This window comes from Drosophila arizonae, chromosome 4, assembly GCF_054131065.1.
Source record: "Drosophila arizonae isolate 15081-1271.41 chromosome 4, UAZ_ARI_1.0, whole genome shotgun sequence".
NCBI classification, from domain to species: Eukaryota; Metazoa; Arthropoda; class Insecta; order Diptera; family Drosophilidae; genus Drosophila; species Drosophila arizonae.
In genome coordinates, this window is record NC_142924.1 from 9291949 (window position 1) to 9316004 (window position 24056).

At 43.3% G+C, this 24056-nt stretch overlaps 3 protein-coding genes and 1 non-coding gene across 11 annotated transcripts in view; 1 reads left to right on the forward strand and 3 right to left on the reverse strand.

The window, feature by feature from the left end:
* Nucleotides 1–3233, reverse strand: part of Zasp67 (Z band alternatively spliced PDZ-motif protein 67) — a 21834-nt gene extending 18601 nt beyond the window's left edge. Inside the window, exon 1 of the mRNA XM_089467442.1 lies at nucleotides 2526–3233. Within this exon, the coding sequence (XP_089323568.1) occupies nucleotides 2526–2634 (109 nt within the window). The 5' untranslated portion in view covers nucleotides 2635–3233. The remainder of the gene's footprint in view (nucleotides 1–2525) is intronic.
* Nucleotides 1615–23873, forward strand: LOC108612271 (uncharacterized). 7 transcript variants are annotated; one of them, XM_089467452.1, is made up of 9 exons: nucleotides 3690–4007; nucleotides 8625–9210; nucleotides 12414–12508; nucleotides 12722–16111; nucleotides 20143–20300; nucleotides 20549–21061; nucleotides 21775–22195; nucleotides 22269–22396; nucleotides 22527–23873. In XM_089467452.1, exons 2-9 carry the CDS (start codon nucleotides 9092–9094, stop codon nucleotides 22617–22619), a joined length of 4917 nt encoding a protein of 1638 aa, XP_089323578.1. In that variant the 5' UTR covers nucleotides 3690–4007; nucleotides 8625–9091; the 3' UTR covers nucleotides 22620–23873. The 7 variants fall into 7 exon arrangements, with proteins under 7 accessions (XP_089323576.1, XP_089323574.1, XP_089323578.1 ...); XM_089467450.1 differs by lacking the exons at nucleotides 3690–4007; nucleotides 12722–16111 and adding an exon at nucleotides 1615–1774 and having other exon boundaries at nucleotides 8866–9210; XM_089467448.1 differs by lacking the exons at nucleotides 3690–4007; nucleotides 12722–16111 and adding an exon at nucleotides 1622–1774.
* LOC108613071 (insulin-like peptide 5) lies at nucleotides 10738–11799 on the reverse strand. Of its 2 annotated transcripts, XM_089467459.1 has the most exons (3): nucleotides 11757–11799; nucleotides 11218–11588; nucleotides 10738–11085 (listed from the first exon to the last, which is right to left on the reverse strand). In XM_089467459.1, the coding sequence occupies exons 2-3, from the start codon at nucleotides 11489–11491 to the stop codon at nucleotides 10889–10891; spliced, it is 471 nt and encodes a 156-aa protein (XP_089323585.1). In that variant the 5' UTR covers nucleotides 11492–11588; nucleotides 11757–11799; the 3' UTR covers nucleotides 10738–10888. The 2 variants fall into 2 exon arrangements, with proteins under 2 accessions (XP_089323585.1, XP_017861764.1); XM_018006275.2 differs by lacking the exon at nucleotides 11757–11799 and having other exon boundaries at nucleotides 11218–11749.
* Nucleotides 11736–11808, reverse strand: TRNAR-UCG (transfer RNA arginine (anticodon UCG)). Its single transcript has one exon. It is a non-coding gene; the product is annotated as a tRNA-Arg (tRNA).
* Nucleotides 23874–24056: the final 183 nt, after the last annotated feature.

Genomic DNA, 24056 nt, shown 5'->3' on the forward strand with positions numbered 1-24056 from the left:
AAGGCCGCATCCATTTGCAGCGGGAACGGGTAAAAGAGTGCAGAGAAAGCAGAAAGAAAAAAAGGCATATAAATATTTGTACATTATGGCAAACTAAAGAAAGAGAGAGAGAGAGAGGCTGCCCTTGCCGCAGCGCCCGCCCCAGCCCCAGTCTCGGCTGGCGTTGCACCTGCCTGGGATTCGGCTCCTGCCACACAAGCAAAACAATTTCAATTCTAATGTCCCATTAATCATTCACAAACATTAAGCATATAGATATATATACACAAATATATAAATGTTGTTGTTTTTTTTCCGCTGTATATATTTTTTTTTTTGCGTTTGGCTTTCTAGCGTGAAATACTAAAATGAAATTTCAAGCAGCTTAGTTGGCTGTCAGGTGCTCTGCGAATGGCTTTTTTTGCACTGCCGCTGGGATTGATCACCTGACAGAGCAGACCATCGAGTGCCAGCCAGGTGTATGCGCCGAGCAGGCATATCAGGCACTGCGAATGCACTAATTGCTGCGCTTGACCGCCTCGCATCAAATCCCATAAACCTCCGAAAAAAAGCAAAACAGCTGTGCGCTTCATTTGACCGGAACAACAACAATTACAACTTGTATTTGCTTAACGGACAGCAGCAACACCACCAACAGCAGCAGCAGCAACAGCAGCCAAAACAGCAGCCAAAGCGAACAAAAATTCAAGAATTCCAAAAATATTAGCCCATAAAATTGGGCTAGAAGAGGAAGAGATGGGCCATGGATAAATAACAAGCCAAAGCTATGCATAACAGAGAAAGAGAGAGAGAGAAAGAGAGAGAGAGAGAGAGAGAGACTGGGAGTGAGGGTGAGACGGGGCGTATACAGAATCAGGCAAATGCTTGAATTAATACGTTCCAATTGGGGAAAAGCGCTTGTAGGCTGATAAGAATCCCACTTGAATTTGAATGGGAATATGAATTTTGTTGTCTGTTAAGCTGTTTATTAGCTTGTGAAGAGCCAAAATTTAATGAAATTAAACAAGCTTTACAATTTATTCAGCATGACTTGGCGCTCGGTTAGTGTATGTTCGAGTCCGTATTAAAATGGCTTACAAAAATCCAAAAATAAATATTGAATATTTTGAAAAGAAAAGTATTTGAATATATAAATTTTTGGTACAACAACTGTATAGGTGGGCCTATATATACATGTATATGTGTGTATATAAACAGTTCGTTATAGTGTAGTTAATAAGCTGGCCAAGACTGTCCGTGTGTGTGTGTGACTAATATTTATTGCCTTGTGCAGGCTCTTTAGTTGGAGGCTGTATCAAAATACGCGATTAGCCAAAACAGACAGACAACATTTATAAGCGTGTGTGTGGGCGAGCTCTAGGTATAGGTACTAAATAAATATGCGAGTGTGTGTCTGTAAAGGGGGCATGTCTGTGTGTGTGTATGTGTGTGTGTATGTGTGTGTCATACATTTTCCATTTTCCATGAAAGCCACAAGAGCTATAGCTAAGGCAAACGTAGCAGCAGCAGCAGCAGCAGCAGCGACTTTTCGCTGCTTTTGCGAACTTTTTGGATGAAACGACTTGTGGCTAAGTGTTGAATGTTTGTTGTTGTTGTTGCTGCTGTTGCTATTGCTGTTGTTGTATATGAAAACCCGAACCGTGAAAACAGCACACCGAGCAGCGAGAGTAACAATTATAATTCGCATCGCGAACGTGGTCAACTCAACCAACAGGCTGTCAGAATTTGTAGTCGCAGTCGTAGTCGCTGACAGTGCACAGCGTACAAATTGCAGGTGTGTGTATGAGTGTGAGTGTGCATGAGTATATGTGTGAGTGTGCGTGTGTGTTTATGTGTCAGTGAGTGAGAGTGCATTGTGCATTGTTATTGTGACGTCGCCAACAAGCCAAAAAATTGCATCTGATATGACGGCGATGGCAAAAATGCGCGTGCGTGCAATCAAAATTTAATTAAAACGAAACTGAAACTCGAACTGAAAATGAAAAACCAAAATCAAAATGCAAATGAAAAGCGCCAAATAAAAAACAACTAATTCATGATAAAAAGTGCACAAATAAACATAGTCTATAAAATGGGCAACACAGCTAATTAGCGTTTAAAGCGCAATTAGCAATTGAATGCGAATTGCCGCAAAACTCAACCAAAAAATCCTAAAAATAAATAATAAATATATCTGCAAAAATTCTAAAAAAAAAAAATATCTGAAAAGTCACACAAAAAATAAAACTGCAACAAAAAAATATACAAACAAAAATGAAAAGAAAACTGCAAAAACAATTAAATGACATTTTCCTATTTACGCTGAAACGCAATAACAAACCATAAGTTTTCAAAACAAATTTCAATTTTTGTTGTATTTATTTCGTTGCTGTCAAGAATTGAACTCAAAAATAGAATTTTAGAGACCGAGTTTCTAGCTTTCGCTGTGCGTGGAGCTGACGCGACGCAGCAATAAAAATATTCTGTAATAGTCCACGAGGCCACGGCACATCCACGCACACGCACACACACACACGCACACTTACACACAGAGGCACTCTGGCACACTAGCTGCACGCAGGCTATAGATACATTTGTATCTAAGTATCTGTTGCTCTTGCTGTTGCTGCTTTGGACTGTCGCTGGCTGCAGCATCTTGTAGCCTCGGGTCCATCGATGAACTGACAATCTGCTGCTATTTTCCTGCTCCTCCTCCACTACCTCCTCCCCTCCGCCTCCGCTGCTTTGGCTTCATTTTTTGTTCAAACACATATTTTACTTTTCATATTTCATTTGTGCTTTTTTTTTCCTCTTCGCCTTGTTCATTCCCAAAACTACTTTGAGTTGTCTCGAGTGTTGTTATTGTTGTTGTTGTTTATTTAGAGTGAGAGAGATAGAGGGAGACAGCGTGGCAAAAATATATTTGTTTATATATATCTGTATCTGTATCTCTATGCGTATGTGTGTGGCACTTTTACAGTAGCTTACCTCAGAAGGTGCCTAGACCAGCTATTAGTCAACAAGATCTGCATCTCATCGGCTAATCTGATTAGAATTAGATAATTGAGTCATCTTTGAGGTGTCACAGGCTCTTTCATCCCAGCACATTAATCAGACGAATGTTTTCTTGACAACCAGCCAAAAGTCATTAAATGAATTTATTGGGCGCTTTGTATTTTAATTATCTAAAATATATAAACGTAGACAAGACAGGGATCAATTTATTTTATATAAATTAAATTTATAAATAGAGGAAATTAATTTTACTTATTTATTTAAATTGAAAGCAAAAGTATTTCGACACTAAATAGTTAAATAATTAAGGATGACTATAGAATATTTTCTAATTATAATTAAATATAGAAAAATAGTCGAAGTTGGGCTTTACACTGCAGTGGAATTGTTTCCATTTCAAAATTGATCAGCATTGCATTTGATCAGCTGTGCACTTTATGCGTGGACGCCACTGTGCCGCGTCTCGTTCCAATACCCACACACACATACAGATACAGATACAGATACGGCCACAACTACAGTCACACAAGAAGATGTTAAACTGTAGAATAATGTGAGAACGAAAAGCGAAACGCATGATCATTGCGTAAAGTTTTTCTTTTTCATCAAACGCCCGTCGCAGCAGTTGCTGCCGCAGCTGGTGGTGCTGCTGGTGGTGCTGCTGCTGCCGTCGCAACCGCAGGCGACGTGTTCAGCTCTGCGCCGTGTTGTTCCGTTCAGTTCGCTTACAAAACGCCGGTTGGCCGTAACGGCCGCGGATGAACGTGGCCGTATACGGGCCAAAAGCCGAATACGTCTATGTGGTCTCCGGGCGCTCCAGTTGATACCCGAATAGCGTGCAAATGCACTTGCCAATGACGGAGGCAAAGCTAAAGCCAGTGCCCGTACCAGTGGCAGTGGGCGTGGCAAGGGCAGAGGCAACGCCAGGTGCCGCCACACAGACACGCAGCGAACTCTTTGTGCAATTTGTGGGCATGATTTTTGGATTAACCAGCGCCACATTGCGACAGACGGTGAGTACACACACACACACGAACACAAACACAAATAGAAACACAAACACGAAAATTCACATTCCCATAAACAATTTGCTTAATATACGTTAATTATAATTCGGGTTGCCTGGCAGCGTTAAAAGAAAACTGTAAACAAATTAAATGTGCCATGAAATATTTTAGCATTTCAACTAAAAACAAACCAACATAGACAGCAGACACAGATACAGAACACACACTCACACAGACACATCGAAACACACGCTGCTGGCTAATAATTAAATCAAACAGCGCTCTGCAAATGCCTGACAAGCATTTAGCCAAGCAATAAGCGCACCGGATTGCTACAGCTGCAGCTACAACTACAGCTAGATACAGATACGGGTGGAGCAGAAGCTACAGATACAGATACAGATACAGATACAGATACAGATACAGATACAGATACAGATACAGATACAGATACAGATACAGATACAGATACAGATACAGATACAGATACAGATACAGATACAGATACAGATACAGATACAGATACAGATACAGATACAGATACAGATACAGATACAGATACAGATACAGATACAGATACAGATACAGATACAGATACAGATACAGATACAGATACAGATACAGATACAGATACAGATACAGATACAGATACAGATACAGATACAGATACAGATACAGATACAGATACAGATACAGATACAGATACAGATACAGATACAGATACAGATACAGATACAGATACAGATACAGATACAGATACAGATACAGATACAGATACAGATACAGATACAGATACAGATACAGATACAGATACAGATACAGATACAGATACAGATACAGATACAGATACAGATACAGATACAGATACAGATACAGATACAGATACAGATACAGATACAGATACAGATACAGATACAGATACAGATACAGATACAGATACAGATACAGATACAGATACAGATACAGATACAGATACAGATACAGATACAGATACAGATACAGAAAAAGAAACAGATACAGATACAGATACAGATACAGATACAGATACAGATACATCATGCATGTATCTGCAAATTTCAATGCAAATGCAACAATATTTGCACCTGATTTCAATGCAATACTCGTAGATTGTTTCCATAGCCGCACACGCGCGCGCTTTACAGCACGCTCGCCGTGCCGCCACAGAGAGGTACATTCACACACATAAGCTTAAGCACACTCGCGCACTCACACACACACAGCTCAAAACTTTTTTTAGTTTGAAACAATATTATTTTGCGCCTGCATTTTTATGCGAGACTCGCGCGCAATTCGGGCGCACTTTAATACCGTGCTAAGTACACCTGTGAGAGTGTATGCAAGCCAGTATGTGTGTGGGAGTATGCATGCGTGTGTGTGTGTGCAAGTGTAAAACTTTAATTGGGACATCAAGTGGGCAGCATGCATTGCATTGTAGTGCTGCTGCTGCTGCTCCTCGTCTACCTGCCGCTACTTTCCAGTTTCCCATTTTCATAATATTTTATTAAATTCTGATTAATTTCGAGAAGCCGTTGGCCCAAAGTGTGCGGCATGCAAAAGTGTTGCATGCTTTTCGGCGCTCTCGCACACGCTGCGAACGCATGCCGTTATGCATAACATTGGCCATTTCGTATGGCTGCGGGCCACAGCTGCGATTCAGCTCAATTAAAACGCATAAATTGCAAATCAACGAGCAAGTACACACACACACGTATGTATCGCATAATTTGAAACATTCTAGCTTAGTTTTATTGCAATTTTATCGCCACTTTTTGTTTTGCCCCAGATTCAATGAGTGCATGAGGTGAGGTAGAAGAAGAAAAATAAAATTGTTTGCTACATTTATTTCATCTTATATGTCAAACAGCTTTACTTTCAAGTATGTTGAAGGATACAATTTCATGTACAGACACATATGAAAAATAATTAAATGTTAATGTGAATTGCACTGAGAATGAGAGCAAGAGAGACAGCAACTAAATGCAGTTACTGCAGGTCAAGCAGTTCTCAAAATTGAGCACATAAATCGTATGCGCTTGGCTGTTTATTCAACTGGAATATGTTCATATGTATATGTATAACAAAACGAGTTATTGACAGAAATGCAGCAGTTCATATGTTATACTTACAATTACAAGAGATTTACATATATAAAATGTAAAGCAGGCAGCAGTTTTTCAAATCAACACCAATATATGTATATAACAGAAAGAGGCATTAAGTTAACATTGAAATAGGAATTGCTGCGAGTCTTCAATGTGAATGTTATACTGGTTAGTGCCACTAGATATAACAGTAGAACTCATATAACAGAGACAAGATCTGTACACTGCCAACAATGTTAGCTATTCACTTAGATTAAAGAACTAACTACACGAATGTTCTACATCTGTTATACAGCAGAACTGTGTCTATGCACATTTGTTATACATATACTGCAAATATGTTAGATGCTTTAACGAGATGTTGTATTCCAGTGCATAGACAGCAAACATGTTAGATATTCCAATAAATGTCACTTTCACATGATGTTTGCTCGTTCAGCACGCTCCCGTGCGTCATTTGCTCTAACTAGACACACACACATACAAACACACTTTCATGCAAGTCTTTTTTTTGCTGTATTCTCCTTTGAGCTGCAACAATTTGATGTGCAGCAATGAGCACAACAAGAATTGGAATTGGAATTATGTTCGTTAACAGACTGCTATTTCCTCATGCTGACCAACACACTCGCACATTCGCATAGCACACAGACAGATGGACGGATGAATGGTTGGAGAGACGGGCAGAGACAGACAGACAGACAGCAGAAATGACGCAAATCTGTATAATGCCATTTGCTCAAAGTTGCTAATTTTATTTGAGGTGACACACAAGGCGGGAATTTGCCTAAGAGTGAAAGAGATGCGAAGAAGAGAGAGAGCGAGCAAAGTAGAGCGACAGAGAATGCAGAATTGGAACTAAGAAAATGAGAATTTTTATGGGGCGTTTGTATGCGTGTGAAAAATATTATTGTAGCATAGCAAAAAAGTGAGCATATTTCAATATTAAGACGTTGTCGCATCTATTTATAAACGACAAAAAATAAAACTGAACAAAACTTAACATATAAAAATAATAATATTTCAGCAACCCAAAAATTAGTTGAAGCTACATTTTTAAATGTGACAGTAGTGAGTAGATCCCTCTTCCTCAATAGATATACTACATATATCTATATATATAAGAATTGGAAAACACGACAGTTGAATATTCATAATATTTTGTAATTTGTTTGTAGCAGCTGTAAAACAAGCCAAAAATAATGAGAATTATAATTACAAAAGATTTGTGTCGCCAAAACGAAACGAAAAATTAAAAAAAAAAAAAAAACAACGAAAATGCAAAGGCAAAGGCAGAATATACATATATGTATATGTAAATATATGTATTTATATCTGATACATATATAAATATTAGCAAGATATAGCAAAATGTGTTCCAGTGGCAACATAATTATATATAAATACTTTCATAATGGAATTTTTTGTTATAAATATAGAGGATGAGACTGTGTGTGTGTTATATATAATTATTTTATGTGGAGCACTGACATTGAAGCAGTTGCTTTTGATTGGAACCATTTGGAATGTGCTTATATACATATACATATATTCTTAGAAGAATGTTTGAATTTTACTTTAAACAAAAGATTTTTCTTGAATGGATTCGTATTCAGGTGTTAGGTGCAAAATTTATATAACAGAGTTAGTTTTGCACTCAACAGTGCAGCAGAATGTAAGCAATGCAGCTGCTGCAGATCAAAGGGTTACAACAGAACGAGATCTTACGTTAACAGTGAGAGTAATGTAAGCAGTGCAGCTGGCTAGACAGCAGATATGTGTCACTGTTAAAGCACAGAAACAGAAGAGACAGTAATATACATGAAACTTTTTATAGCAGTCTACAAATAACAATATATATTTACATAATTTATGTATTTATTCACATATATTCTATATCCATTAATGATTTCTATATCCAAAATGAGTTTAACTTTAAAGGAAATAAAAAATATAAATGCTCTTTTTTATGCCCAGACATAAAACATATATAAAAACAACTTCAAAGAGATTGTGAGAGTCGAGGGCGAGACTTCAATTAAAAATGAATCATAAATAAAATCTGTGCAAACAGCAATAACAATTAAAAGGCTTATAAGATTTGCATGCATGTGAAATCGCATGCAGCATATGAAGAGAGTTCTTGAGGGACCTTGCAAATACGATAAATGTTGCTTGAACAAGTAATATGCGTAATATGCGGGCGGGCAGGCGGATTAAGTTGTCAACGGGGACTCATTCGTGGCAGATGACATGAATATGAATATTTAAAGCTGTAAAAACGGAACTTGATGAGCCGGAAATGAGTCTGTAGGCGCATAACATGCATGCATATATGTATGCAGAGATACATATATACATACATACATATGTAATCATGTGTGTCAGAGCCATAAATAATAAGCTATTTATCAGGGATACATATGTATATTGGATTGGCATAAAATATTACCAATTTATTGAACTAACGAATCTTTTGCATTTGACATTTTAATTACAGAACGAAACAACGAACCACACGATTAACGATATTTAAATTAAGCTACTGATTAGCCACATACATAAATACATATGTATATGCATAATACAAGCTGGGGCTAATTGTTTAGAATCGCAACAATAGAAACAATAAAACCAACAACAATAACAACAACTACGAACAATAAGCCGATTAGCAGCTGCCCACGTCTCGGGCTGAAGTGAAAATTTTAAAATATTTTTTATCAACAATAATTTAAAAGTTTTTCGGAGACAAGCCGGACACAAACAAGCAGCTGGAAGTAGACGAAGAAGAAGAAGAGGCAGAAGAGCTGAAAGCAAAAGCTACCAAGTGAATAAACAAGCTGAAGAAGCGCAGCTCAAGTGAAGACAAGGCAAACAGAGTATAACAGCAGCAGCAGCAGCAGCAGCAGCAGTAACAGCACCAACAACAGCACGCATAACAGCCACAACAACAACACGTACAAAATGGCCGCCATTCAACGCAAACTTGTGCACAAGCAATTCAATTCACCAATGGGCCTCTACTCCCCGGAGAACGTAAAGGCCACACTGAATCGCGAACTGAAGGCCTTCGGGGCCGACGGGTAAGTTAAACGAAATAATTCCCCTTAACGCATTTAAATGCATAATTTCATAGAACGCAAGGGCGGGGCTGAAAGATGAAAGAAAGCCCCATCCTTAAAACAGAAAAGAGTGAAAATAGAAGAGAGTAAAAGCCATAGCAGCAGCAGCAGCAGCAGCAGCAGCAGCAGCAGCAGCAGCAGCAGCAGCAGCAACAGCAAATGATAAAAGCTAAACTAGTAAAAGGGTTTAGGGTTTGCCCAAGTCAACCTTAGTTAGCTGCCATCACGAGGCAGCCTCTGTGGCTATTATATCCACTGTCTAAGGCTGCTGCACAGGTGCACATGAAAGCACATTAATGCAGAGGGTATATGCGAGCACATACATCATATACATATATGTATCACATTAATATATATACCTACATATATAGTGGCTGATATAGCGCAGCTGCGAGGCGCACTTTGTGCACTGCAGCGAGACGGCAGCGTCAGCAGCGGCAGCAGTAGCAGCGCTGCCAGCGACAACTGTTGGCGATTTGTAGCTGCAGTTGCTTTCAATTTGTATCACACACACACGCGCACACGCACACACAGAGAGTGCACAATTAAAAGCGCTTGACTTTTAATTGTAATTACCAAATGCTATACATAAGTAGCAACAGCAGCAACAACAACAACAACAACAACAACAATAAAAGCAGCATCAGCGCGTATCTCAAAGATGCTGTGGACTTGAAATTTGTAGCTGCCGCTGACTTCGCTGCTGCTGCTGCTGTCGCCGCCAAATTGGGCAACAACTACAACATTATCTCTGGCATTGTTGTTAGCAATTGTTGTTGAAATAAACCGGCCTAAACTAAACAGCGCCAAACGCTCTAAGTAGCCTTTCAGTTATACGTTGTCTATGCGTGCGACAAAACGTGTGTGTGCAACAGCTGAAAAGTATCCCAAACAATTGAGTTGAGCTGAATTGAGTTGAGTTGAGTTGGGTTGAATTGAAGTGAAAATTGAAACAGTTTCAGCCTCGAGCAGATACTTTGAGACGCGTTCGCGTGTGCAAACACACAAAAGTTGTATCTGAAGCTGAAGCTGCCAACAGCAACAGCAACAACAGCAATAGCAACAACAACAATCTGCAACAACAACAGCCTTTCACAATGTATGTTAATCGTGTGGCAGGCATCCGTTAGATACTTAGTTAACGTTTTTTATATAATTGTTAAACAATTCACTAACAGTCGATGAGTCACACGCACAGAAATTAATGGGGGAGCTCGTGCAGCAGCAGCAGCAGCAGCAGCAGCAACAGCAACAACAATGTCAACAAACACATTGCAGGCGCCTAGCCAAGAGCTGTGATGCATCTTTTCGTGATCTGGCTGCCGTTGCGCGAGTGACTCATAGTAGATGCCCAACAGCTACAGTGAAGCACAGCTAAAACGAAATGTTTTACAGAATAATGCCAAACTGAATTGAAATGTTTTCTGAAGCAATGGAAAACTCACGCAAAAGTGAATTATCTTTATCAGAGACAAAAGTCTGTTTATTCAATTAGATAAGATATAGATTTACAATAGCTGGCTACAGCGTTAAGAATTTCATTTTATTTTTTTTTTTTCGTTTCTTATAAATTTGCTTTAATAGAACTACATAAAATATAATTTGAATATGATGTGGCATAGATTTCAACTTAAAGCTTTCAATAGGCGCAATACTTTTCCATCACCTTGGTGGTGCAGGGCTTTAGGCAGCACTCGTTGACAACGCCACGCGACAGCCGCCTGGTGGCCAACAGGGTGCTGTGGCGTCCCCTCGGGGACGACCCCCCAAGCGAATCGAAGTCGGCGTCGTCGACGTTGAGCTCCTTTTGAGATTCGACATAGTCAAAGAGATCCACTGCAATGCAGAGATGCGTTAATGCAAATTGCCTGCACGGCTGTGCTCCAATCAAAGCCAATCAGCAGTGGCAACAGCAGCAGCAGCAACTGTTGCTGCTGCCTGCCACACACTGCTGCAACATATACTCACAGGCGCCGCGTTTGTACTGGTGAATAGGCATAAACTTTCCTTTGCAGACGGCATAGATGGTTTCGCTTAGCTGCGAGCCGCACACCTGAATGCTGGACAACGACTCCACGCTGTAAAGCACCGCCAGTAGCAGCAGCAGCAGCAGCAGCGTTTGTTTGCCATTCGCCATTCTGCAATGCCTGAATTTGATCGAATGTGTAAATTGTTGTGCCTGTTTAGATGTTGCACGAGATGTGATGAAGTTGCTCGCAGTGGCAAAGGCTTTTATATCCATGGCGGTTGGCGCGCGCCTGTCAATCTCGATTACTTTTTATTGGTCACAAAGGATTTATGTGGGCTGCTGGCCCCGAATAGGTGGGCAAGCTAGACGTCTGCTTAGTAGTTGTTTATGTGTGGAACACGCAAGCAAAATATATATAAATAGAAATAGTTCCACTTAATAATGACATAATCCTAAATTTGCATTATGAAAATAAAAAATTTAATTGAAAAAAAAAAATAAAAAATTTAATTGTCTTCGACCGTGACAGGACTCGAACCTGCAATCTTCGGATCCGAAGTCCGACGCCTTATCCATTAGGCCACACGGTCTTGTTGAAATGATTCGACTAATCGTACACTTAAGCGGTTCGCAGCGCGGGAAAATGTGTTATTTGTGTATACAGCTTGCAAAGCAGTGCAAACACAGAACAAACAAGCAGTGCATGTGTGATACTCAAACTGTAAGCAGTCGCACCACAACTGTTATGACAGCAATATTTCTAATTATAGATATTGACATAAATATTTTACATATACAAATTTTCTGTATATATAATTATTTATATATTCTGAGAGCTACTTATAGCCATCAAGTATGGGCGCTAAGTACCAGCTGGCGGCTGTTTATTTTGTTTGTTAACTTATTTTATAGAATTATTTAGCTTATCTCTCAAGCTTATCAAACAAAGCTGTTTGCAATAAGCAAAAAACCCGTTTAGTCTAATTGGAATTTTGTGTAGATGAAGAATTTGTGCTTATAAGAAAATATTTGGCATTAGATTAGTTTACATTTTTGTGTAGATGAATTTTAAACAAAGTTTATAAGAAATACTGGATAATCTATTTGGAATTTAATTGGGGTTTTAATTAGAAAGTATTATTTATAGCTTAATTTATTATTTTGTTAAGTATTCATTAAATATTTACAATTTTAGGATCGAAATCGATGAACAAATCACAAAGCCTTTAAACCTGGCCAACTCCGCTGTTCTGCGCGCTGTTGAGGAGGAGGATCAACAAATCAAATGCGGTAGGTGCTATAAATGTGTGTGTGTGTGTGTGAGTGTGTATATATGTGCGTGAGTCTGTATGTGTTTGCCTATACAAAGAACAATGAAAGACCTTGAGCAACATTCAACAAAAACTGCCACGCCCACCAACTACGTCTCTGCAATGTCAAGTGTTCCGTTATGTGTTCAATTTATTCAATTTGATTTGAGTTAAAGCCGAAATTGCTTCATAGGCGACTTTTATGCTCGCCCACGGCAAAGTCGAAGTAGGCAGCGAGGTGGCATTCAGGAGGCGCTGCCGCCGCATCATGCGCCGCATCAGCAGCTGCTGGACCAGATCAAGTCCGAGTATCTGAGCCACCAGCACGATGTGGTCATCGATCGAGAGACGGTGCTGCGCATTAATCGTCTGTCCACGCGGCGGCAGCTGCCCAAGCGCGATCACAGCTGGCCGCCCGCGGAGCAGGAGGCGCTGCACAGCCCCTCGGTGACGCCCTCCATCACGCCCACGCACAGCATCGATGTGCTGCGCCAGAAGTTTAACAGCCCCACGAGAATCGTGGAGCCAACAGCTAGAGAGCTGCGCCAGCAACGCCGACAGCTGGAGCCGAAGCAGCAGCAGCAGCAGCAGCAGCAGAGACCGAGGCAGAGCAGAGCAGATGCCAGCAGCAGCAGGACTCCAGAGGAGTCAGCCAGCCCTTCGCCAGCCACACCACAGGCCAGGGGCTTCTCCGCGCCCGAGACGAAGGCGGCGGATGCGGACCTGGGCCTGGTTGCGCCCAAATGCGAGTACTACGAGCAGCTGACGCAGCAGCGACCCGCCACGCCCACAGCCAAGGTGAGCACGCCCAGCTACCGACCACGTCTGAAGCGCCAATCCTATTCGCTGGACCGTGGACGCGCCCGCAAGCGAGCCGTGGCCTTGGGCGCTGCCACGGAGCTGCCGCCCCCGAAGCCGCGCAATGGGAGTGGCAGCGGCACGCCCAAGGTGCAGAGGCGCAGCATCAAGCTGGCCACCGAGCTGAGGATCAGCTACGACACAGACCACGGCAACGACGGCGACAGCGAGGAGGAGCCCAAGGTCACGCTCGCAGCAGCGGCAGCGGCAGCGGCAGCGGCAGCAACTGCGGCTGACATCGATTTGGAATCGTTGCCGCTGCCCGCCACGCCCAGCGAAAGGGCAGCAGCAGCTGCCGCCGCAATCGCTGCAGCCAAGCTGATGACCCAGACACAGAATGCGAGCTTGCCAAGACAGGGATCCACGTCAATTGACAGCCTGGCACTTAAGCAGCAGCAGCAGATGGCGCTGGCCCTAGCCGCAGCTACGCCCGATGGCCGAGTGCAGAGCGAGCGCATTATTCCGATCACGGTGCTCGCGGAGACACCTCGGCCCGGCCAGCAGGAGGCGAGTGCGCAGGATCCACGCAACGCAATGACGGACGATGCTGCTGCACCGCCAGCCACCTATGTCAGTGCCACCAGTGGCATCAAGCTACAGCGCCAGGACAGCTCCGGCAGATGCAGGACGCAGCTAAGTCGGGCGAGCAGCATACCCACGCCGCCTCCTCTGCCGCCGCCACCAGCGGCTCCGCTGCTGCAGCTGCGCGCCAGGTCGCGGCAGGAGGCGAAGGATATGCAGGCGCGTCGCCAGGGTGGCATCTATGAGCAAGTAGATCCGCAACTGGCCTCCAGCCAGGTCAAACAGCACGAGGCGCATGTGGAGATTGCACAGCTCGAGGCGAAGTATGCCCACATCCAACAGTCCATAGCGGAGCATCTGCGTCAGATCGATGCTTACATGGAGAACGCCAAGACTGCGCTGCAGCGCACAGCGCAGGTTAAGCTAACAGCAGAGCCACCACCAGCAGCACCACCCAAGCCACTCAGCAGCAGCCCCAGCAACAGCAACCACAACGAGCTGTGGGACATGTTCGCATCGAGGCAATCCCCCATTCTGGCTGTGGAGAGTCCTTTGCAGGCCATATTAAGGCAAATTTACTGCCGCGCAGCTGGCATACAGCTGCAGCCCAAGGAGCAGCAGGACAGCCCAGTGCTTCAGCTGGAGCCAGCCGTGCCCGCTGAGAACGTGCCGATAGTGGAGCGTGCTCTGGAGGATCTGCATCGCATTGCCATTGCACTGGATGGCGACGGGCACGTGGAGCATAAGATGACGCCAAAAGCTGACAAGGCACAGCACGTAGTCATCGAGGAGGAAACGGAAGCGGAGACAGAGGCAGAGCAGCAGGAGCTGGAGCTGGAGCAGAGCTCTGACTTTAACCTAGACTACAGACATGTGTCCGATGTAATTGCCAACTATGAACAGCTGTCAGCAGCCACAGCGAATCGGCAGGAGCAGCAGCCCGATAAGAGAAATGCCACACAGCTAGAGGAGCAGCTGGCGGGCAGGGAGCGGAAAGCAGTGAAATGTCAGGAGCAGCATGAATCAAAGAAAGCAGACACTAAGAGTGAAGTAAAATCAATAAGGGAGGCGGAGGAGGAGGCGCTGCAGCAGGAGAAAATATTAAAGGAAATACGCAAGGAGCAGCAAAGGGAAAAGTTGAGGGAGCTGCTACAGAAGCAGGAGAAGCAGTTGAAGGAGCAGGCGGAATTATTAAGGGAGCAGCAGAAGGAGAAGTTAAAGATGGAACAGCAGGAGAAGCTAAAGACGGAACAGCAGGAGCTGTCAAAGATAGAGCAGCAGCAGCAACAGTCGAGTGATCAAGTGGAAGCTAAAAACACTGCCACGCCCAGTTGTCCACATGAGCCCAGCGAGGAGGAGCAGCAGGGCAACTGGTGCGCTGTGTGTGGCGAGTGTCGCGACTCGCCGCACGGCTGGGGCAAGCTCAACAAGGCTGACCAGTGGCGCCTCGACAATCTGCAGAACGAGTCGCTGGCCAACTACAAGTCCACCTATGAGATACGCAGTCCCTACATCTCGCGCCAAATCTCCTGGGAAGATACACAGCAGCAGCAGCAGGGGCAGCAGGAGCAGCAGCCGCAGGGGCAGCAGCAGGACCAGGGGCAATCGAGGGAACCGCTGCAACGGCAGCGCAGTGAGGTGGAGATTGTAACCACGCCAGTTGCAGCCGAACAAGAAGAAGAAGAAGAGACAACACCAACAGCCACACCAGCAACTGCTGCTCTCGCCGAGCCCAAGGAGTGGCAGCTGAGTCGTTCGCCCAGTCCATTGCCCTTGCGCAAGTATCCTGCTCCACTGATTGAGACTGCACAGCGCTGCAGCTCGCCCTTTGGCCTGAATGCAGTGCAGCTCCGATCCTCAACGCCCTCACCCGCCCCACTGGAGGCGAAGTTCGCGCATGTGCCACAGCTGGAGGGTCACAACATTGGACTGCTCGTCCACACGGCCACGGAGCCACTGCAGATGTGCATGTCCGCCTCCTCCAGCATGCTGGCGGCCACTCCGCCGGCCACGCCCCGCTGCAACTCACAGCCGCCGCCCTTCGAGTTTCTCTTGCAGCACGGCCTGGGCGTGGACGCGCAGCGGAATGCACAGCTCACAGGCTTCAAGTCTCTGGCAGGCAGCAGCGAGGAGCTGCCGCGCGAGCGCAGCGTCAATCGATCCTTTGACAATGTCTCGCCACGCCCCTATATGGGCATTGAAGGTGTGTTGCGAATCCTTGTGCTGTCACTGAATCACTGAGTCATTGAGTCATTGAGTGTGGCATGATGCATCTGTGATCTTCGGTTTCTGTGTTCAGTTCCTGTCAAAGTGTTGCAAGCAGTAAATGTCAAACTGTATGACAGTTTGCGAATGAATATAAATGTGATGAATGTATCTTAACTTTGCTCGTTGAAAACTATCTGATGAGAGTGTGATACCCTATTTTATAGAAATATGTCTTGGCTAAAAGCATCTTTATGTCAGAGAAGTATGTGAATGTCAAACTGTACTGCAGCTTAACAGTGAAGCTCCCTGTAAGGACCTACTTAAAGAATGCGTGTTATACAGAAGAATACCCTGTAAAATACAAATATGTTAAAGTGCTTGTGTCAAGTGTGTCAGTGTCTCACTCGAATGTAGTTTGCTATGCAGAAAGTTACCCTGTAATATATAACTTATAGTTTCTATACATATCCAACTATGGATATATTATACTATTTAGTCTGAATCTTCTCTTGCAACTTCTTCTTCTTCAACTACATATATATAGAAATCAACATTTATCGGTCTTTGTAATCCACATACACCCGATCGAAAGTCATTTATCTATCAACCTCAACACCTCTGCTTTAGCATGCCCATGCTCATGCCACTCCCTTGACCTGCAGGGTATACAAAGCATTGTTTCCTCGCCTTGATATAGCACTCAGCTCGTGCTGAGACATCAGCAGACCGTGGCACTTCAAAGCATACTACAATGGCCATGCCTGAAATTCTTGGTCGTATCTACCCAATTGCAGCAGAGATTACTAATTATGCCCAGTTATTTATAGGACTGCTCAAAATTGACAGCAGACAGAAGATCGAAAGAGATTTCGTGAAATAATGACACATTTCAAGCATTTAGCCAGGTGGTTTCAAGGAACAGACTCGCTCGAAAGCAGAACAAGGTGCCGCAGCGCGTCAATGGGTATTGAAATGAAACAAAAACTAACAAACATATATTACCTCACAGTCGATTTGCCACTCGAGTGCCCACTTTTAGATCTACACTTATCTGCGATCCTTGGCAGACCCCAGCGCACATAAATCATGTGCTAAAGCGTGTTTAACAAACGCAAAGACAACGATTTGTTAATGCATATTCAATATGTTGCAGTTCGTCTAGTCTTACATGCTCGCTAATAATTTTAATGAGCCAACATTTGTCGTACACCTGTGCGAATACGTTTAAAAACAGATTTATTTCGCGTATTGTTGGCCATTTAATTTTAGCCAAACCAAACTAGTCAGAGGGCCCAGCACTTGACTCACAGACAGCGCAGACAGTATATATCTATATATATATGTATATAGAGGCTACGCCATGGATTTGGCGACTTGTGGACCGCCCACTTGATTTGGACCGAACATTTATTAAACGTACTGCCAAGTGCCCTGCTGGCGATATGATCTACGATCTATATGCTATAATGGCCCCACGTATTGCTAAGCGATTTATATAATTATATTTCAAACACAACTGAACAATGTATGCAAAATGTCTGTGTGTGTGTGTGTGTGTAGCCTTGCAAAATATTCAAGGTGCGGCACAAATCAAAAATCGAAGGTGTAAACAATGCAGAAGAAAGAGCAGCATCAAGTGCGAGCAGGAGGCAGCGAGGAAGCGCGGAGAGCGGCAGGAGCGGGTGACGGGTGTCTTTAGGCCCAAGCATCATTAACAGCTATTTAATTTGCGTGTATTTAGTGAAGCTCAGGCTGCAGCAACCGCATCGAAGTAGAATTTATTTCTTGCGAAAATTCTCACACTTTCTCTACCTCTTTTTACCTCTCTCTCTCTCTCTCTCGCTCTCTGCCAATTTCTTGGTCTCTTTGTATATGTGAGCTTGTGGGGATTAGCTTTCGGATCGGTTGAATAATTTGCCGAGCGTTTAGCGAGCTGCTCACTTAGTAGCATACATCGAAGGCACACAGATATCGCGCGGCCAACGCGAACGAATTAGCAAATAGATATAGAAATAGAAATTTAATTCAAATTGATTTTTCAACTCTTTTCCCAAACGATCAATAACGAACATCGACCAAAAAATATATAGAAAATTATTCAACGAACCGCGCGCCAGCTGAAATTGTTGTTGCCAATTAATTTGTATATAATTTAAATTTAAATCGAAATTTATTGTGGTGTTCCGACTAAACATTTTTTAATAGAAGCAAGAAACGAAAATCAAAAACCGAAAACCGAAAATCGAAGATCGAGAAGAAAAACCAAAGAATCTTCACTAATCAAACGCATCAATTAATTAAATAGTTATTACATAACGGTTTTCGTGTGTGTATCAGCTAAATCATAATTTGAGTGTGAATTCACACACACCCACACACCCACCCACACAGAGATACAGATACACACTCACACCTACACGCTGTTATTTTATACGCAACAACAAAGTCATAAAAAAGAAAAACAAAGAAGAAGAGCTGCGAAAATATTAAAAAGAAATTTATTTATACGCGCGGCGCCCGATCGTAAATACAGAAGCAACCAACACCTAAGCACAAATTCATAGCAACAGAAACTCAGCTGCAGAATGGGCGCACAGTGGAGACTGATTAACCAGAACTATAAGAATATGGAGGGTAAACATATTGCATACTCATGGTTCAACTTATTCAACTTAATTTTCATTGATTTATTCGGCGAGCAATTGTTGCTGCTGCTGTTGTGGTGTGGCAAGCGAGTCGCAGATGTTGCTGCTGCACCGTCAGACACAACAACAGCAACAGCAATAACTAGATTATCATCAGCATAGCCCTTGCTGCTGTTGCCGTTGTAATTGCATCACATTGCAGGTTACAGCAGCAACACTCAGTCAACATCCATCAGAATTGCTGTTGCAGCTGCTGTAGTTAATATTGCTGCACTTGCAATTAACGACAGCAGCAACAGTAATTGACAACAGCAACATCTCTGCTTTACTTTGTCATTGTCATTTTAATTACTGCTGCTGCTGCTGCTGTAGATGCTGCGATTGCATTCTTATTTACAGCAGCAACAATCAATAACAACAACATGTTGCCTGAAATGCAACTGCAATGTTATTACAATCACTCGCCATAGCAACATGTTGCTGCATATGTGTCATTGCTGCTGTCATTGCAGTTATATTATAGTTAGCAATCAGTCACAGCAGCAACATGTTGCACGAACACCGCCCACGCACACCGCCTGCACGTATGTATGTGTATGTGTCAATGATGTCTTGGTGATGATTGCTATTGCAGCTGTTGTTGCAATCAATCACTGACGGCAGCAACAGTCGGTGCCAAACAGCAACATGTTGCAGCAACAGCAGCAACGCAGCTGTCAATAGCTCATGCTGTTGTTGCTGCTGTTAATGTGCCTCTCAACTACAGCAGCAACATGCTGCACAAACAACACCCACACATGCCTCCACGTATGTGTCAATTCTATCATCGTCACAGCTGCTCTTGTTGTTGCTGTTGTTGTTGTTGCTGTTGCCGCGCTGCTGCAAATTCTTTGTTTTTGAATCGTCAGCTAAATTTAGACACAATGACAACAGACAACAGCGTATGATTTGCAATTTGAATTCGAAAAGTCTGGCACTCTTCGCCTCGCCTGCTAGATGTTTCGTTTATTTATTTTGTACACTTTTAATTGGCTTAAATCATTTTCAAATTGTTTGTCCTGCACTGAGCCATCGAGAATCTTTAATATTTGCCCAAACACCTCTGTATCTCTCTCCCTCTCTCTCTCTCTCTCTCTCTTACACTCTCTTTGTCTTCTATTTGTGTGTGCATCTCCAAGGCCAGCGACGCCCACGTCAGTGCGCGTGTTGGCCGCATTTTGTTGAATGTTGAATGTCTTTTTGTCTTTTCATTTTTTTTTTTTTTTTTTTTTTTTTTTTGGCGACCCACACATACAGTCGCCGCCCACCCAACTGCATATTTGATATACAGCAATGAACATGGTCTTTTTAATTCATGTGCCCCCCGTTTTCCCGCCCGCAGGTTACAAGCGCGTCGCCTGGCCGCCAGCCTCCGAGGAGCGCATCGTGCGCGAGTTCACGCCGCAGTCGCAGACGCAAAGCCCGGCGCCAGGCAGCGGTGGCTACTACCCACAGCCAGCTGCCAGCCAGGCAGCCAGCGCGAATGCTGCTCCAGCTCAGGTAATTGTGCCAGCACAGCTGCCAGCCTCACTAAGACTAGTGATTGTATATAAATATATCTCACTCTAGTGTATATATAGCTAATCTGTGTAAATACTGTGTAAATTGTAAATATAACTGTTAATCTGTCTGCAATTGTCATTGGGTATCTGGTGAGGCATTACTGTATATATACACACACACCTACACACTTACAGCAACCCACCCACCCACTCAGCTAACAAAGAATACTCACTACACACTTGCAGGGTCCCATTTATAACAACGTTCAACCACGAACCCAGCAACACCCACAACCAAAGCCACAACCACAACAACAACAGCGAAACCCGCCACACCAGCAGCCCACTCAAAATGTTTATGGTCCAGCCACTAATTATGCGGCAGCAGCAACAGTTGCTGCTGCTGCCGCCCCAGCTAATACCTATAACTATCCACAACAACCCATCCAATACACACAGGCCCAGTTCAATAGACAACGCTCGCGGGAGCCAACAGTCGAAGCTCAGTACCCATCGTACCCACAGCAACAGCAACAGCAACAGCAGCAGCAACAGTTGCCCCCGCAGCAGCAGCAGCAACAATACCAACCGTCTTACCAACAGCAGCAACAGCAGCCGCTTCAGACCGTAAACAACGTTGGTGGAGGCTGGAAGCATATTGGTCCACCAAAGCCCAAGACGCACAGAGATTTCGTTGCTGGCGGCGTTGCGCCCTACCAGCAACAGCAGCAGCAACAGCAGCAACAATATCAACAGCAGGTACCGTTTGCCTGAATGGATTTATAGCCTGGCTTTGGCTCCCGATGCAAGAAACTTTTGCTGCTGCTGTCTATCTACAACACCCACACATACAATAGAAAGTTGAAATCCCCTTGCTAGGCTACTAACTGCTTAATGAACGCGTTTATGCGTGTCGGCAAATACCTGAGCTGACGCCAGAACTTTACAAGAAAGTTGGAGTTGAAGTAAGGCTTGAGCCATTCAGTCTTACTCCAATCAGATTTCTGTATCAGTTCTCGTAGCTTGCCGCAGGCTTAAGCTCTAATACTGTTTTGTTGACTATATGTTCCTATAAATTCCTCTAGACATACACATACATACCTACCTATGCGTTCCTTGTAGCAAGCATATCTCTCTCTCTCTCTCACTCTTTCTCTATTCTCTGCTCTGCTTTCTCTATGCAAATTTCAGCTGTAAACTGCGACACGCTTCTAATGCTAAACGATTTACTTAATTACGAACTCCTCGACCACGCCTAGCCGTTAGCTAATTTACTTGACACACCTTTAACACACCTGTCCTAATTGTCTCTCTTATCTCTCTTTACTCCGGTGTCTGTTTACTCTGATTGTTTGTGTAAATGTTTAACTATTGCACTTGCACCCAAACCACCAACAACATCCATAACCTCTGTCTCGATTGGCACCTGAAACTCCATGACTCGCATGCACCACCACTGAATACCACCACAGCAGCAACCACCACAGCAACAATATGGTGCACCGTCCTACAACAACTATCAGCAGCAGCAGCAGCAGCAACCGCAGCAGCAGTGGCAGCAGCAACAGCAGCAGCAGCACCAGCAGCAGCCGCAGCAGCAACAATATCAGGCTCCTTATCAGACGTCGCCATACCAACAGCAACAAAACTATCCACAGCAAAATGGTGGTGCTAACTATGCTCAACCACAATACAATTCTTATTCGCAGCCACAGCAGCAGCAGCAGCCGCAGCAGCAACAACAACAGCAGGTGCCCTACTCGCTGGATCAGACTGATCAGCATGGTTATCGTGGCGCCAGTCCTGGCATCATAACGCTGCGCAAGGAGGCGCCCGTCTCCCAGAAGCCAGCGCCAGTCTACACTTCGCAGCCTGCCGCCGTCAGCTATCGAGGTGAGCATCAGCAGGAGGAGGAGCAGGAAGAGGAGCGCCAACTGGACTAATCTCATTATCTCTCTCTTTGCAGGAGGCAGCAAATTGCGCGGAGATTTGAAATGGCCACCACAGGAGTACAAGGAAGCTGCTGTACGCGAAAACGAGGAACGTCGCCTGTTGGCGCTGGGCCCCGTTTGCCGTCCCCGTAGAGTCAATCGTGTAAGTGAAGAATGCTAGAGATGGAAAGTAATATAGGTGCAACTCTGGGTCCATAGAGCTTCCAGTTAACCTCTATGATATTTATATAATTATTATCACCACTTGCTTGCCTCTCTTCCTTGTCAAACAGGACTACACGCCCTTCTTTGCCAAGCATCAGCTGAACCACTCTTATCCCAGCTATAAGGTGCCACCCGGCACTCAGCACATATTCGGAGCCTAAGAAGGGGATCACGCAGAGCTCATCAAGCAAACGGAAAATGCAAATTGTTATCAATGGAACCCACATCATATAATACTAAAAACGATCATGTATATGTTACTAAAACGACGACTAACGAATCAAAGCAAAAAACTATATGTATTTTGTTATACTAATTTTAAAACTTAACTAACCCACAGTCAACTTTATATACGTATGTATCTATCTATCTATCTATCTATCTATCTATCTATCTATCTATCAATCTATCTATTTATCATTATGTATATGAATATGCCAAAACGAAACGAATATCAGGGTACGAAGTACGCCCATTACTTCTCTAAACACGTAGGAGCTCATATATCGTCAACATTGAGCAGACGTAACTCGATATATGGGCGCTGTATGCAGACAGCATATGGATATAGTATATTGGAGCATAGATACAAACCTTTATGTTGCCAATTGTTTATCACTTAAGTTGAGACCTAGCAAATGAAACGGATATGATATGGAAAATGAAACCTTGTTATAATTATTAATGTTAAACAACACAAAACGAACTAACATATTTATAAATTTATCTATTTATATACTCTATAGACCGTGCGAGCAGTCACGCCTGGAACAGGTCGAAGAGACCTTTGGCCTAAGACTCTATACTTCTGGCTAAAATTGTAAATGGAATCGATAGAGCCCTATTTATAGAGTCTTCAGCTTAGGTTTGCGTTGGGCTTGACTCTGGGCGCTGCTTCGCATTGAGTTTTATTGTTAAAATAGTTTGAGTTTGCATGATTTTTTGTGAATATTATTTTGTTCTATATATACATATATATTACGAATTTATTGTTAACGAGCATATATAAAAAATGTCGATAGTCAGTGAAGTTCGATGGTTCAGTGAGTTTATCAGATATATATATATATACATACATACATACTCTAAGAAAAATGGAATATGTAACTAATTATGTCGCCGGGCGACTCGGACAGGTCCGCATAGCAGTTCGCTCTCGGCCGGCAGGTGAACAAATGAGGATGCCTTTGCCTGCTTCACTAGTGCGGGGAGTTCTAGAACTTTGTGCGCGACCTGGTTTGCCGCTCGGACGACCTTCTATAATGAAAGAAACACCCAGACTTACCCAAAAAGAAACAAAAATCAAAACCAATTATGTCGAATCAATCAAATGGACTTAACCTTACATATACAAATTGATGTATATTCAAATATCTATATATACAAAGAGAAGAAAAAAAAAAAAAAAAAAACAATGAAATAAAATATAAATAAATGGCAAGTTTCTGAATACTCGCAACGAGAGAAGAAATCGGCTTCTGATTATGTGTTTTCTTTAAGGGAATTTGAGGAATGTGGGGGGTTGGCTGCCTAGTTCTTGGTCACGATATGTGAGCCCATAGAGCCAAATATGAATACACAATTTAGTTTACTCCCAT